The sequence below is a fragment of the Ammospiza caudacuta genome, chromosome 6, assembly GCF_027887145.1.
Source record: "Ammospiza caudacuta isolate bAmmCau1 chromosome 6, bAmmCau1.pri, whole genome shotgun sequence".
Lineage (NCBI taxonomy): Eukaryota > Metazoa > Chordata > Aves > Passeriformes > Passerellidae > Ammospiza > Ammospiza caudacuta.
The window spans coordinates 49,557,773-49,574,883 of NC_080598.1; the positions used below are offsets into that span (position 1 = coordinate 49,557,773).

Genomic DNA, 17,111 nt, shown 5'->3' on the forward strand with positions numbered 1-17,111 from the left:
ATTGCTCCTTGCCAGTTTAAATTGCCATGGTGTAACCCCAGACATGGATCAGGGGGAGAATTGGAAGAGTAAAAGCTGGAAAACTCATGTACGGAGATAAAGACAATTTTGCAGGGGAAGCAAAATCCATACATGCAAACAGAGCAAAACAGGGAATTAACTCACTGCTGCTTCCCATGGGCAGGCAGGTGTTCAGCCATCTCCAGGAGACCAGGGCCCCATGATAGGTCATGGTGACTTGGGAAAAGAAATGCCATCACAACAGACCTTCTGGAAGGGTACCAGAGTTCCATTCTTAGGTTACCTCAAGTTTAGACCTATTGTCATTATATTGCAAAGGTTCCATATTGCTAGAATTTCATACCTCCTTGATGTTTCTCACAGGCAGCTCCTCTAGGCACTTCCTTATCCTCACAGCAGCCAACTGACTCCAGCTCCCCCCAGCCAACCAATCCACTCTTTTATAACACTCTTCTTATTGGCTACAGCTGTGGCCAGTTAAAATCAGGCCTGCTCCTAATCCTTAATAATTGGCTCAGCTGCAACTCTTTAGGTGGCAAGATAACTTTCTATACTACCTTTATTTACTTATGGTCCATCCTCCTACATAGACCAAAGAGGACATTGTGGAAAAAACTGATCCAAACCCACATGAGCTTTTTAAAAGTGAAAAAAATTTTCAGATGTACATGTGCACATTTCTTTCTCAAAGTGTATTAATTGCTCCAATGTAACTTAAAATATCACCTGTTTTTGTAAGTGTCATCAGGCAGGGATTCTGTTGTTATATTAAGTGGCTTTTTGAAACTTTATCATGCCTATAATTTGTTACATTGCAATAATAACATTTAACTGAAGTCTTTTCATTCATTTTAGGAGCTCCGTTAGCTTTTACCAATTCTCCTGACTGCACATTCGTTACCGACCTAGAGAGAGGTACAGTCAGCTCCTCAGAAGGAGCCCCACAGGTCCACTGCATCTCTCAAGATCCTCTGCATTTCAGCATTGTGTCAGCAGAAGCAGCCCAAAAGATAAATACTTTGGAGACCCTAATTGGAGTAGATCCAGGTATAAACAAAACCTGTCTCCCTTTAATGGGTTTGTTATGGGGTAGATACCACCTATCTGACCTTTTTAGATATTTTAGATTTAACAACACATTAAGAATCTAAAGAGGGTTTTAAGAATTCTTTATGGAATACAGTGAGTTTATATAACTAGGTCTTATACTTTCTGTTACTGTAGTTAATATCAGAGTCTGGCCAAATTCATTCATTGTGGACAATGGAGTATCTGATCTTGATGGCTGTATGCTCCCAAAGTACACAGAATCAGACTGCAGAGTCCACAGGGAATAAGAACTGAGTAAAACTGAAATTGGTATGGGAAGTACAGAGTGCCTCAGCTTGCTGGTAACAGCTACATGGGTGTTCCCTGTGGAGTAAATAGCACACTTCTTTACATATATTCATGCCTACTGTGGTCTTACCAGAGAATTCCAGTAGTTGCATGTGTTTTTCAGACACCACTCTCTGACAGTGGAATTATATTAATTTCTGCTGACATATCCATCACTGAGGTGTTGTATGATGGACCAAAGTGACCCGGTCACCACAGAAGGTTGAGTGGTGGGGCTGCCTGTGTGTGCAAGGAAGAGAGGGAAGTAAAGGCACACTGAGTAGTGCAACCATTCCTAAAATACACACTGAGCTAGTCCCCTCTGGCTGCTGTAAAGTCTGAGCTCAGTGTGCCATAAATTTTCTGAAATCCTCTGTAGGCAGTAGTGGAAAACAGCTTACACCCAGTACTCCCAAGCTCTGGGTTTGGGCTGTGTGCATACATTTAGGTCTGTTTATTTTTACTCACAAGGCCTCTCCTTTCCCACTCTCTGGAGCTGGCTTGGCATGATGCCATGCTCTGCAGAAATACAGTTCCTAACTTAAAAGTTAGCTCATTTTATTGCTAAGGGAGAGTACAGTACTTTTTCTCAGTTAATATATCCCACTTCTCAGATACTTGTATTCTGCTTATGTTAAGTTTTCTGAACTTTTTTCTCTGCCCATTATCTGTGTATTGCCTGTGTGTTATTTAGGAGAAACAGGAGAAATGCCAAAGGGGAAAATGAGGACAAAAAGAGGAAAATGTGGGGGTCAGGGGTGCAAGAAGGATGAATCTGTGAGGAGACGGGAAAACACCAGTGAAGGCTTACCTCTATAAGCCCATCATGCTGGTACTCATGGTTTTCTTGAGTACTAGCAAACCGAAAGAACTGAGCTGTGAACTTTTTCCAAGTGACAGGGAAGGAATGTGGGATAGGAAGTGTTTGAACAGTGAGAGCGATACCCAGGTAATAGTGTTGCCCAGTTAGGGACTGACCCATGAGAAGAGACTCCTGTTAATATTCACCTATTTCTCAAGGTCTGATAATGTGGTTCTCTGCTACATGAAGTGTTACAAGAACTTCTAGTAGTCACCTGGATACCACTGCATTAACTGAGTTTATGAAGTCCCCAGGAAACTTACAATGTCTCTGAAACCTCACTTCTGAGGTTAATAATTTCATTAAGTGAAATTTATTTGGGAATTAACTCTTCCCAAAGGGGACAGAGTTAAATAGAGACAAAGGATCAGTTCATACATCTGAAGTCTGCATCAGAACTTCTGTAAGGCATGGGATGCTTGACTTGCAATCCAGCTTCAGTAGCTAAACATGATCTAGCAGGACTGTCAAAGGAAAACAGAGGGCCTAAGGAAAGGAAATAATATGAAATAAGCTCTCAGAAAAAGCTATTTACATTTATACCTAGAAAAGCTAGGTATAATAATTTTCAAAAGCTGACCTGACCATTCTTAACCTGGAAGCACGGCCCATTATCTTCATTACTCATATCCTAGATCTCTTAGGTTTCCTGAGGAAATTACCCCAATTCCTGCCTTGACCAGAGGTTTCTCTCTTTTATTTTTTTAACCCATTTTATGTCACTAAAGCATGTACTTTCACCCAGAGGCAAACTTGAAAAGGAGAGTGATACACTGAAGCGTACTGCTCTCTTTCAACCTTCTCGTCCAGGGGAGCGGGGGATCGGGCACCTGCGGCGGCAGGGGGAGCTGCTGGGGGCCAGCCTGGCCCTGTCGCGGGCGGGCTCGGTGCTGGTGACCACGGGATTCCCCACGCACTACAGCCACCAGCCCCCCGAGGAGAACGACGGCCCCCCGGGCGCCCTGGCCATCGCGGCCATGCTGCAGGCCCTGCAGAAACGGGTTGCCATGGTTACGGATCGCAGAGCCATGGAGCTGAATACAAAGATTATTGAAGAAGCTGTTCAACTAGGTAAGAGACGTGGGGTTTTCAGTTTTATATCTTGCTGATTTCAGCCAAGGTTTGCTTCAGTTTTTATTGGAATAAGATCCCAATATTACCAGGTAGAACGTGCCTGGGCTTGTCTGACCCTTGCTGCTGGGCCAAAGGCGGCAACTGTGGTGTTTCACCTCAGTGGACACCTTTGGCTGGCTGGATGTAGCAGCTAGGCACTGGAAAGAAGCCAGGCTTGTAAGAACTCAGTTGACCTCTGATGGAAAGGCTTCAGACGACAGTGAAGACAAAAGGAGCGGATTCCGTCGGAGGGTTTAATCCAGAGTTTTATTCTGTGGTCACAGACATCTGAATCTTGGTAACAGCTCCAACAGAATAAAAGAGGCATGGTCTTGGCTCAGTTTAAGCCCAGGGACGGGGGAGAGGAAGGGACAGGTGAGCACCAACCAGGTGGGAGGGGCAGGGTCTCAGGGAACGAGGGACACCCAGACAGGCCAATGACCCTCAGGCCTTAAGGGCATCCTTTGAAAGTGACCAACCACACAAAGCCTTGCTGGAATGTTAAGCCTGATTAACAGAACTCATTCAGCAAGGGGGCGAGGGGGAAGGGAGAGAGGTATTGCCACACCTGGGAAGGTACTGGGAAGTAAAACAGGGAATGAGCTCACACTGCAACAAGTTTTAATCTGTCACTTAGTCCAGGACATTATTTTCCCCAGAGAATGAATCAGAATTCATCCTCTAAGCTCTGCTCATGATGACATATTGTTAATCTAGCTGGCATTAAGGTAATGTGTACATAGCTGAGTACTGATTCTGGATGTGATAAATTGTGGATGTCTGTTCTTATTCTTGTAAACCTGTTTTCTACTTCAAGGTCCCATTTAACAGCATTTACATCTAAAGAAGTTTAATTTAAAGTAAGGATATAGGGAGCTCATCAAGAACTGTGTAAAGACCTTGAATTCTTACTATTCTAGCAATTTTGCTTTCTTTTTTTTTTTTTAAGTTACTCAAAGATACATTAAAAAATATGTAGCATCTGAATTTCATTTTGCTTTCCTGTAGGAATCCTGAAGAAGCCCATCCCTCTATTGAGTTATCAAAGGGAAAATGCCAATTCAGCTTTAATGTTTTTGTGTGAGAATGGGAATCCTGAAAGACCTAGGTATGTACATTCAGTTTTTGAGAATGGGTAACACCTCTACTGTGCAAAATTATAATAAAAATAAGGACCATGGTCTAAGAAGGCACAATGGCTGCAAGTAAATCCTTAAGACTTTGAATGCACAGAGCAAACTTTGAGGCCAAACACTGTTATTGGAGCATACACTGAGTACAGAATTCCACATTACTCTGCAATTATGCACTTCTGGAGTACAAAAAAGAAACAATTCTTCATATATCAATAGTTCTTTTCCTTCAAAGAATTTCTAAAATATTTTCAGCTGTTATTTATAAATATATGTGCACACACTATATATTATTTTACCATTTTTTAAATCTGTGAGAAGATCAAAAATTATTATATCAAAGTCAGTGAAAGAGCTAAGGAAACTGCTGTGGAGAGTGTGCATTTTCTAGAGCTTTAGCTCTAGTCTGACAGCTAGGGAATCTGATCTGACTTAATAAAATGTCATGTGTTTGTAATGGTGTGATTAGGGTAAATGCACTGGAGAATTTGCTAAGTAGCTGCATGCTTATTTCATTACTTAGCATGCAAGTTATATTTCCTTGAAGTAGGCGTACATTGCTCATTTTTATTGATCTTTCCTTGTAAAGTATTTTAATATAGTTGCCCTCAGTTTGCATTCTTGAATAAAAAGGTCTTTCACGCTGGTATTTGCTTCATTAACTTATTGAATTCTCATCTCTTTCCACAAGTTAGTGGGTACTGTAACAGTATGCATGATACTGTCTTTATTTTTTATGTGTTGTTTTAAAAATGTCTTTTATAGCTAAGCTTAATTAAAGTATAGGCATATTATATTTAAATTGGTCCCTTAGTCCCAAAAGGCTGAAGTAAGTATATTTTTAAGTAGACAAGTTACCTGCTAAAGGTCTCTGGAATCCCTGTAGATACCCACCCACAAAAACATTAGGTAATTCAGCAGAATTAGTAACCTCTTAACAGTAAAATCAGAGAAACAGAAGCAAAATAACTTAATTCTAACATACAGTGGCAGAACTGAGCACTGTAGTTCTACTTAAAATGTAGGACAGCTGCAGTACATCTGTCTACTTTCATAACCACCAAAACAGCCATGCACTTAAAAATAAATCCTCCAAATCTAAAGACTCAAACATTGCCTAACTAGAAACTGATGAATATTTGCCAAGAAATGTACTTTAAGCAGAGAATATATTTGCACTAATAAGGATTTAGATGATCATTAATTTTCCACTTTTTGCTTTCTTTGAATGCACTTACAGAGACTAATATTTTAGAAGATACTGTCTGCTTTAATGTGAAACAGAGCCAGGCCAGATGGCTGACCCAAAGGATTGCTGGCTAGGAGGATTGCAGGAACTTCTCAATTTCTTGGTAGCAAATGTAGTTTAGGGGAGCTGCAGTAAAGCTATTTAAAAAACCCTAAACTAACCTTTGGGAAAAAAAACCATAGACAACTACATTCAGAAATAACAAAACAGTGTCCAAGTTTTACCTTGAATCCCAAATGGTCAAAAAATAGAAACAAGTACAAGCAGCCAACAGAAGTATTTTTCATGTGAAAATCACAGCTTTGAATTCTCCCCTCTGTTTTTTCACCCACCTCTGACCAGATTTGATCACCTGGTAGCAATAGAGCGTGCTGGGATGGCTGCTGATGGCAATTATTACAATGCCAGGAAAGTTAACATTAAACATCTTGTGGATCCCATAGATGAACTATTTTTAGCTGCACAAACCATTCCAGGAATCACAACAACAGGTAAGTGTGAGTTTGTGTGATGTTGTCAGAAGCAAGAGAAGCACAGAGCAGGAACTCCTACTGATATTGAAGAGGAGCAGGAGGCAGGTGCTGAGTGGCTGCTTTCAGGCTGCAGCTGTTTGTTGGGATTGGATTTGAAGACACTGTTGCTGTAGAAAAATTACAGGTTTCTATTGAAGGATTCTCACAGCCAGAAAAAAAATATTTCAAAGTTATTTAAGGACAAAAAGGAAAAAAAAGCAGGCCCAGATGTATTACCTAGACACAAGTCTATGTACATACACTCTAAGTGCAGTTTTTGATAGTGATTTTATTCTGTATTTTTTTGTGTTGAAGGCAACATAGAACATAAATGATTGTTGGATGGTAACAGTCTTTTTTAAAGTATTGGTTTTATGATTGTTGCACCTAAGTTAAAAGCAGTCTGGATAGAGTCTTTATTTATATTGTCCTTAGCAGTACATTCCTTTAAGCAGGGATTACATATGTGCATCTATTAAAATAGTGCCTTCTCCAACAAAATCCATGAGTACAGTAAGAATCTTGAAAGGAATGCCTTGTCCTTCCCACATAAATAACACTGGCCTTTGCTAATACTTAGAATGAGAATGCTTTGGTCAACATTCTGCTCCTCTCTTTAGGCAACAAACTTTTTTTTCTTGAAAACTTATTTATATCTGGTTTGGAAAAAATATACCATAGACCATTGTACAATATCCTTGTACGATCAAATGCTTCCTGCTACCATGTGTGGCCCAAATGAGAGTTTTGGAGATATATGATCTCTGTAAATATTAAAATCAAATTAGAAATAAGTACCCATACCAGACTGATTTCTGTCACATCTGCTGATTTAGCTTTTTTTCTTCTTACATTGCTGTGGACTCACTCCTAAGTATTACCAAAAGCATGGGAACTTTGGCTTCTCTGTTTTGCTGGTTTTCAATTGTTTCCACAGAATTTAGAGAGCTTCTGCAGAGATAATGCATAGTCTGATTTCACTCTATTGTTATGATTTAAAAGCTGTGTAGCAGAGGACTTCACTGATATGTATTATTATTGTAAAATTTGCAATACTTTGTATTTAGATTTAATTCAGGGTTTTTTCCTCTTCATAAGATGTACCTTCCAACATTCAAAAGGAAGCACTCTAGATGGCACTGTCTTGGCAGTCTCAACAGAGGATAAAGATTGACTGAATAAGTATTATAAGCATTCTATAGGAAAAGCTCTGTTTTATAAAGATGTGTAGCAATTGCCTCAGAGCTTCATCTGCTGCTGTTAGTTTCAACTCCTGTCCCTGATTTTAGGTTGTTGATAAAAGAATTTGATCTCTTCAGCTACTTACATAACATCACAACCTGATTTCTTTAGTAAAAATACCCTAATCTCTTCAAATATCTCCCACAGCAGCTCAAAGTATATTATTCATTTACTAGAGTTTGGAATGTTCAGCCAGCTGAGAATTTGAATCTGTTCAGCAGAATGCAGTTTGTTTCAAACATTCGCTAAATATTCAAATATACTATGAAATGTCATTAATAAAAAATACCACAGGCTTGTGAAAAAGAAGAAAAGCAGTTATTCAGATTCAGTGTGTCTCAGTGCTGTGAACTTTATCTGAAGAGATTTCTGCATAGAAAATGGTTTAACAAGTCAGAGGCTTTAAAGGACAATGAAGGGATCTGCTCTGTTCTCCCATGGCATTTGTGTAAGTGGATATTCTGCTCTGGAGAACTGACTGGGTATCTGTAAGAAAGCAATGTAATTGTTTCTTACATTGTCTGTTATCCAGCTAACATTTCTTGTTTTGCTGATCACATTCATTTTTTGTGTCTGTTATTTTGATTGGGTAGCAATTTCTTGGGTTGGATGTTGGGTTTTTCAGTGTCTTTCTGCCAAGTGTAGTTTAACTTGGCCACTGTGGCCTTTGTGTTTTGTCTCCCATTACTGATAGCAATGTGTTGCTACTGATGAGGATAATTTTTTTTTCTGGTGGGGCTGTCTTCAACTTTCTTTGTGGTCAGTAGGCATTTGGAGGCATATGACTAGTGCCAGAATAAATGCAAATATTGTACAGAATTAGGGTGGAGTACTTGAATAACCTTATAGGCTAGAATACCAGAAAGATCAAGTTTTCAGCCTACAGAAGTTCTTTATATAGTGTGCTCTGTAGCAAGAAGCACTGTGTCAGTAGGTGGAAAGGGGAAATGTTAGAACATTTGTTACATGCTGATTAATTGCTGTCAAGTGTTGCATTTAAAACAAGATCTGTGTTCTTTTAAAAAAAAATTTGATCTGGTAGTTTGACCACAGACAAAGCATGAGCAATGCCTGAATTGTATGGGTACTGACATCCTAAAAACTCAGGGAGTGAGGAGCAGCCTTGAATAATTCACAGAGTAAGAAGCCATGAAAGGCTGAGTTTGGAAGGGACTTATTTTCCACATAAGTCTGAAAGAAAAGATTAAGAAATGTTACTGGAACTACATATTATTTTTTCAGCTGTCATACAACTGACATAGCTATCTGCTATTTATATAGGAGCTAATTAAAAGCCTTCCAAAGTACTTCATGAAAAAATGGGGTCACACATTTTCCTTTCATACAAAAGATTTTTAGCACAGAAGACTGATATCTCCTGCATATTTCATGAATGCAGTTTCAGAAAACAATGTAGTCAGTGGGAGCTTGCATGGAAGATCCAGCAGAACTATTTTTCCTTTGCCTGGAAAGAAATTGGGCCTTTAGAAAAGGACTCATCTTGCCTATTTTCAGACATCTATATTTGAGATGTCTGCCTTGGGGTGAGATGAACTGAATGTGTGAAGGGAGTGTTTCTTTCTGCTGACTTTAAAAGCAGCAAAGCTGACTGGCTCATGTATGGATGGCTGTGTTGCACAGGTGAATTTCACCCTGGAGATCTACAGTAAAGTACAGTTCTCTGGCAATGTGTGGAAGAAGAAGAAAACAGATGGGAGAGGAGATTTTTCAATGGGTGTTCCTTTCCTTCCAGTGTGACACAAATGGGATCCATCCACAGCAATAGATCTACTCATGGTGCAGCCATCCTGGTGACAGGACTCCCACAAAGACAGGAAAAGCAAAGCAGAACACATAGAAAAAGCCCTGAGCAATGGAGCAATATATTTCAGTTAAATAAACTGTTGGTTATTTTCATGGGACAAGAATTCATCACAGCCCTTTTAAAGAATGTTGAGAGCAAAAATTTTAATTTTGAGTGTAAGAAAAAGCAGAATATTGTGTGTGATTCTTACAAAGCAGTAAAACTTCCATGTTTATATATGAGGATAGAAGCACCAGGATTATATCAATACCTGTTTGAAAAGTACTACCAATAAAGAGATTTTTGAAAGCACCATTAACTCCCAATGGTGAAATAAATGTGAGCAGATTATTAAAGCAGACAGAAAGGAGTAGCTGTTCCATGGCAAATCCTTTTATGTAAGCTTACTCAGTTACACCCTGCTTGACTGGATAGACTTAAGGAATCAAATAAAAATTGCTGCTGAGAAATAACTTTCCATTTCACCTAAGAAGAAATTTGCTACAGACACATGAGATATTTATGCAGTTACTAAAAGTGTTAAATTTACCAGTTTTCAGGCCTTGAAATGTAAATTATAAATATTGTAATTTCTCTGCTGCAACACAAACTATGCATTAGAGCACAGTCACATTTCAAATTCAAATCTGATACATCACAGTGAGGACTTGGAGCTCTTCACTATTCTGTTTCACAGACATGGTCAGGGATTTTTCTGTAAAATCTTCAAATTGAAGAAGATGCCATTCAGACTAACAGATGAAAGAGAAATTTTAATTTCCAACTCAATAGTAATAATAATTTATTAATAATTATAAATAATAAATAATTTTAGTATGTTTTTTAATATATTGGTAAGAGACTAGAGGTACTATCCAGCTTTTATGTGAACTGCTAGTTAATATATTTTGCTCATCTCCAGAATGTCATCTGACAACTTTATGTCCTAAATATCAGGTTGCCTAGAATTTTCCTGAAATTGCATAGATCTCATTGATTTCACTAAAAGCACTAAGACAAATACACAGTATTTCTATTTGTGCAACAAAAATCTAGGTCCTACATCAGTATACAAGAAAAGTAAAATAAATAAAGACTAGCTATTTTTTGGTAAGTGATGTGGAAAATGAAAACAGTAGTAGTATATGGGGCTGGGCTCTTTGTGTACTGCAGCACATGAGGGATCTGTATCAAACAGGTGGGCACTGCAGTCAGGCCTGCTTCTGCCCAAATCCTTATGGATATTTTTGCTTGTCTTTCTGCAATAATTGTTATTTCTATTCTGGTTTTTTGATTAAAGCTTGTAACAAGCCAATGTTTTCTATGTTTGCTTTATCATATAGTTGTTGGCTGATTTCTCAGCTTGATTTGGGTTTAGTTTTCTGTCTTCTTTCTTTATTTGTGATTATGTACTTGTGATAACACATTATATAGAACACTCGTGTGAGGCCTTCCATAAGCAAAGTTCACTGTCTTGATTCTGTCTGCAGTTCATAACCACTTGATAACTGTGATTTCTTTTGCATGCGGGCAATGTACAGTGTACATTGCATGATAAACTTAGAGGCTGGCATGTAATAGATGATTCTTTCAGCTATTTCATTCACAGTCTTCTGTTTTTAGGTGCTATGGATGAAAAAAGGATAAACCATCTCATATGGAGCTATGAACTATCATAGCAACTGTGGGGAAGAAACTGGATGTTTTCTAAAGGGATTGTCATTTTTATGCTGTGTTCATACTCATTTTGTCTTTTTCCCTTTTATAAAGGTGTTGGAGATGGAGGAAATGAACTAGGAATGGGCAAAGTAAAAGATGCTGTGAAGAAGTACATAAAAAATGGAGATGTTATAGCTTGTGATGTTGAAGCTGATTTCACTGTTGTAGCTGGTAAAGGATTTTTGGTGGGGTGGGAGAGTAGCTGATATTTGAGAATGAAACTGACAAAGAAACATTTGTCTTTCCAAGTAATTTTATTTACCCTTTCCAAGTCATCCTCAGCAAACTGAGGATCTATCTCTGTATTATGGACATTTTCTGAAGAGTTAAGCACAGAAGAGTTGCTTCAGGAGAACTGACTGAAAATTGAGAATGTTCCATGAACAAAATGCACTTAATTGGAAATAGTTTGGAAAATCCTGCATATTTTTGAAAAATCACACATTATTTAAAATCACAGAACCATGGAATCCTAGAATGGTTTGGGTTGGAAAGGACCTTGAAGATCATCCAGTTCCTACTCCCCCTGCCATGAGCAGGAAACCTTTCACTAGACCAGGTTACTCAATAACAAATATTAATAAGGAAAGCTGCAGAAGTCATCTATGTGAAGACTAAAATGTCTGTGCACATAAAAATTTTCAGTATAATTGATAAACTTCTGTTTAGTGTGGGCCCTATCAGGCATAAATTAGTCATATTGCCCCTTTACAAAGAGATAAGTCCTTTCAATAATCACTCAAGGACAAATGTATGTTCTTGATGTTCAACAGTTGAATGTTATAGTTAAAATTCTGTTTTACACCAGCATGAAATAAAATTCCCAGTGAGAGAGAGAGATGTTCAGCACAGACCAACTTCTGGACTGGAAGGTCTGAGTTGTCCTTGGGCTCAGCTTTCTCCGTTCTAACCCAGGTGTGCGTGGCACACTCTGGGCACTCGGCAGCCAGTTTGTGCAGGTTGGTTTCACGGTGTCTCTCGTTGCAGGTGTGTCTAACTGGGGCGGCTATGCCATTGCCTGTGCCCTGCACGTGCTGCGCTGCTGTGCCACCCACGAGCGGTACCTGCGCCGCGCCCTCGGCTGCCCGCGCGCCCCGAGCCAGCGGCCCTGGCTGCCAGCGCTGCCCTCCGTCCCCAAGGTACCTCCTGTGCCCAGGGCTGGGCTGCTGGGACACGGGGCTCAATCCTGCCTGGGCTGGCTCGGGGCCTCACCTTCACAGGGTCTTTGGGTGCTCCTGGGGATTCCTTGTGAAGGAGCAGCCACGCTGCGCTTAGACTGTTTTGCACAAAGGAGACAGATTGCAAATAAAAATCCTGCAGTATGAATGTGTTCATGTCTTGTGGCTTCAAGCAGAAGACAGTGCTACAATTTTATGGGCAATGCAAGAGATACAGTGATTAAAATTCCCTGTTTGCTTCCTTAGTGTATAACCCTTTGTTGTAGTGTCCTTTAGATGTCTGCTTTCAAAATCAAAAGCCACAGTTCTTATGCAGTAGCCACTCCATACTTCTGATCTTTGTACCTTCCCCCTTTTCTAGTTTGCTGGAGCCTTTCTACAATTAGTTTTGAATGTTTCTAAATTGAAGTTGGAGAAAAACTTGTACATGAATATTTTTAAATGTGTTTTGACTAATGCAGCTCTGTACAGTGTGATATTCTGGGAATGCAAAGGTTTCAGACTGAGAAAAAGTAAAATAACTGAGAGGGGTGAGAAATGACTCTGATCTGTGCTCATCCTGCGAAGCACGTGCCTCTATTTTTAACTTGACAGTGGTTAAAAAAAATCTGTCTATACACACACCCCCCCCCTAATGATTAAATAAGATTTGTTCCACAACTTTGCAATAAATTAGGAGCTTCAAGATTTCAAGATTCCGCTTTATGAGCAGAGTTGGACAAACCCATTAAGTGTGTGATGTCCAAGAATGCTAAGCAAAATGCAATCCATCTACCATAGCTACTGCCCAAAACAAAGAAGTTTTTCTCCTGAGATGATTGGACATTCTGCATGAAATTCCAACAAAGCACATTTTAAGTATTTTAGAGTAGATCCCACTTTTTTTTTTTAATTCTTGCTATCTTAGTTTTTCATCTAAAGGTCATAAAACTGAAACTGATCCCAACACTTGGCGTAGCCATATAGCTTAACAAAGCTTACATGAACCTTTTCAGCAGTCTTTTTTATAAAACAGTTTAATTATTTTTCAGTTTTCAGTGTTTTTTCCAGTTGCATCTACTGATTTTTGACCTTTAAATTAATGCATCCTAAAATGACTGTGATCAAAATTCCTGGTAATGAGATAGTGTAATTAAATGTTATATTGTGTACAGGAAAACCTTGTTTTTGTTTTACTAAGCTATACAGCTGGGAATATTAATGATCCAATAATGGGCTACTGAAAGTGAAATACTAAAATCTGTTGAGATAAAATTAATGGAAACAGTTCTGTGGAGGAGAGAAAATGACAAAATGTCTGACAAGAAAATATGATATCTTTAATTATAAATCACACAACAATGAACAGTGCAGAAAATTGAATACATTAGTATTCACGTGATCCATTAGTATAAAAAATCAGACCATATCTGTTTATCTGGCTACTTTCTGCAAAATTCAGCTTCATTTAATGCTATAATAATTGCCCTAATGAGATAAAGAGCAATACCACACAGATCCATCTTGGTGTTTATATTTGTGATTGTAACTGGAAAGAGGACATTAGGAGTCCCTTAGCACCAGGCAGCTTTCTTATAATGTGTTGTATTTTTCTTCAAAAAATGCCACTTGCATGAATGCTGTAGGTCATAATCACTAAGTGAAGACTTCCCCTGAAACATCAACATTATTTCCTTTCAGGCTGGTGTTCAAACAGTGTCAGGATTGCACTGCCAAACCCCAGAAGTGCAGAGCTGTCCCTTCCCACTGAGCAGCAAACTGAGATTGCTCTGAGTTCCTGGATGAGCCTTTCCACACAATTTAGTGAGATGCTGCAAAGCATTTGTTCTGTGCTGAGAACTGCAGGAGCAGGAAACAGCTGGACCTAAACAATCTTTGCTTACCTTTACCTTTGCTTACCTAATAATTTGATTATGGTATTGGCTTGGTTTTTCAGATGTTCATAGTGCTTTTACACCAAAGTGACTGTAATGAAATTAATTCATTCATACATATCCAAATGTAGCTAATGCTAAACATCCTGCAGTCAACTCTGCATTTCATTGCATCTCACAAACAGGTTCATATATCAAGCATTTGTTCTTTTTCTGAACTGTTTATTAATGGCAACATATTAGCGGTATAGTGTTATTTTTAAATTATGACCTATAAGAATATGAATTATATTATAAATATATAAAGGTGTGACATATTTTAGTGTGCTTAATTAGCTTTGTCTAAGGAAGTTTGTGCTTGAGAAAAGCACAAACTAATGAGATATTTTTCTATTAATATGATTATTTTTCCAGTTACCCCACTCCCAACATAATTATTTAGTAAAGAGAAAGCTGTGGTCAAATTGCAGCACTGTACAGCTATTTTATGGCAGGCTATGGTTTATCAGGCACAGTTATGTAGTATTAAACAAGCAAACTTTTTTTACCTCATATAAGCAGATCAGAGAGCTCTAATATGTAAATATGTAGCACAAACTATTCATATTAGGGATTACATTTTGTGTATCCAATTTAGGTGCCTCTTTTGTGACAGGAGAGATCTCCTTTTCCCTTTTAGATACACTCAGTGCTCAGAGAAACCTCTGTTGTGCAGAAAGATCAGTTGTATATATTTGCATTTATGTATATGATCATTCATATGATGTAAACTGATGTGCATTTATAGTTATATTAATTATAAAGTAGCAAATTTATGCTACTACTGTATCCAGATAATTTCCTTAAATAGCTGTGTCACTGCTGACACCATGTAACTTTGCATATTTTTCCTTTAGTAGAAAACCAGAGCCTCATTTAATTTTGTTGCAGCTAAGAATTAGGATGATTTACCAGGAAATAAAAGACACATCTTTAGAAAGTGCATTCAGAGAGGAGGTTACAAAATTAAATGGAATTGATCACACAGGGCATGCTTTGCTTCATTCAGAAATGATTATATTTTGGCCATTTTACCATTAGGTAAAATACAACTATATTGTGTCTCAATTCAGATCCACAGCTGCTGTATTCTTTGTGGTTTAGAAGTGTTCCTAGAAAAAATTCTAGCATTTGATAAGAGAAAATTAGATATTTTAACATTCCTTTTTTTCATCATTCATGTGTGTACAGGAGATAGAGAACTTCTGCTAGGTTATTGTGTGGTAGTGTCAAATATGAGGTGTTCAAACCCAGAGAACTCCTTGTCAAGGACACTGGTAGGATTGTTGCAGCAGCAATTTGCATGGAAATGGATGTGGCACGGTAGGCAAGGCTCAGAAAGGGCATTCCTAGTAAAGAAAGAGAGGAAAAGAGGAAGGGAAAGGAAAAGAGAGGAAAAGATAGATAGGTGAGTGTTTCAAGGTCTTATATAACCTATCACAGGGTTGGCATAGGGAAAGCTAAGAAGTGACCAGGTTTTTAGTTTTCTCAGACTTTTATTAACGGAATTCAAGGAATAAATTCTCACTATAGTGAATGCCAAAAATTAGGAAGTCTTACTGTGTACATTTCACAGCAAATGAAAAGCAGAGCAGTTTATGCCAGACATACATTCACTTGAAACCAGATCTTCAAATTTCACTGTTCCTGTGGTTTTTTCAGAGCTCATTTTATCCCATCTTTTTATCTCACAATGCTAACTGGCCCATAGCTCACAAAAAAAGGATTTTGTTCCCTCTGTGTACTTTTACAGCTCAACTTGGAACACACTTTGTTATCTGCTTATATTAGTTAAGCAAGAAAATAACTGTAGTTCTAAACAAAGCCTATGCTAGTTCAGAGCATGCCAAGGAAGCACAATTTCCGAGGTTGTTTTCTCCCCAGTCCTTCCCTAAGCAACCAGAATTGTCATAAAATCAAAAAATGAAAAGAGAAGAGAGTGCCAAAGCACAGAGAGATCAGAGAAGCTGCAGGAAAGGAAAGTGAGTGTGGAGCCCATCCAGGTGCTCTCTGTAACCTTTTCTCCTGGTGCACCCTCCTTCCCTTCTGTCTTTTTCTATAAAAATGCAGCTGCAGCCAGCTGCCTGGCTGGGGAGACCACAGATGGATTTCTGAAATACTTTGGGTGGAGGTTCCTCTGATTCTGATTTGTGCAATATAGGAACTTGAAACCAAGCAAAAAATGATGTTTCTGAATTGACACTAATGTTCTGTTGGAGGCAGTGTGGAGAAAAATAATATTCAGTGGTTAAGTAGCAGTTAAGATTATAAACCATCTGACACTCCCTGAGCTCCAGCTGCTAAACATATTCTTTGGGACAAGATAGTACTTGCAACTTGATGGCAAAATAAATATGAAGGATATGGTCAGTCTCTCCCAGAATTAAAACAAAGATCTTGATGACTGACCTTGTCTGATTCAGAATTTTAATTGTACTCTGTTTCTTTGTTTTTCAAGGAGGAAAAGCTTCTGAAAGCACTTGTGCAGCTCGGGGTCCGCAGTGGCAAAACTGCCAGTCTGGAGATGGAGGTAGATGGGCTGCCCTTCTACAGCACCCACTCACTGATGATTGAAAAGCTGCTGCAGGAAGCTCAGCACTGACTGCCCCTAGTGATTTCTACATGAAGAGATGCTCCCATGTCATTTCCTTATTTTTGAGGCTCTCTCAAGATGTAAAAGATGAGAAAAAGATGGCTTTTCATCTCTGGTGTCTTGACCACACACAGCCTTTCATTGTTATCCTTACAACATCTCTGTGAAACAAGAAGAGGATATCATCATCCACTTGGCTTACATTTCTTTTCTGTAATTTTATAATGGAAAATGGAATTTTGTAATTTTATAATTTTTAATGGAAAATTAATATTAAATTATATTATACAATTAGAGGTGATCTGGCTTTTACAAAGAAAGCATGAAATTACAATGAGATATTATTGCACTGCTGTTCTTGTTTTACTAACTTCATAACTGCAACAGGAAGTAAC

At 38.5% G+C, this 17,111-nt stretch overlaps 1 protein-coding gene across 1 annotated transcript in view; it reads left to right on the plus strand.

Moving 5' to 3' along the window:
- The window catches only part of DGLUCY (D-glutamate cyclase), a 33,816-nt gene extending 16,908 nt beyond the window's left edge, over positions 1–16,908 (plus strand). Inside the window, exons 8-14 of the mRNA XM_058807292.1 lie at positions 877–1,068; positions 3,071–3,331; positions 4,382–4,481; positions 6,098–6,246; positions 11,084–11,203; positions 12,020–12,171; positions 16,582–16,908. Coding sequence (XP_058663275.1) covers positions 877–1,068; positions 3,071–3,331; positions 4,382–4,481; positions 6,098–6,246; positions 11,084–11,203; positions 12,020–12,171; positions 16,582–16,725 — 1,118 coding nt within the window. The 3' untranslated portion in view covers positions 16,726–16,908. The remainder of the gene's footprint in view (positions 1–876; positions 1,069–3,070; positions 3,332–4,381; positions 4,482–6,097; positions 6,247–11,083; positions 11,204–12,019; positions 12,172–16,581) is intronic.
- The last annotated feature ends 203 nt before the right edge of the window (positions 16,909–17,111 follow it).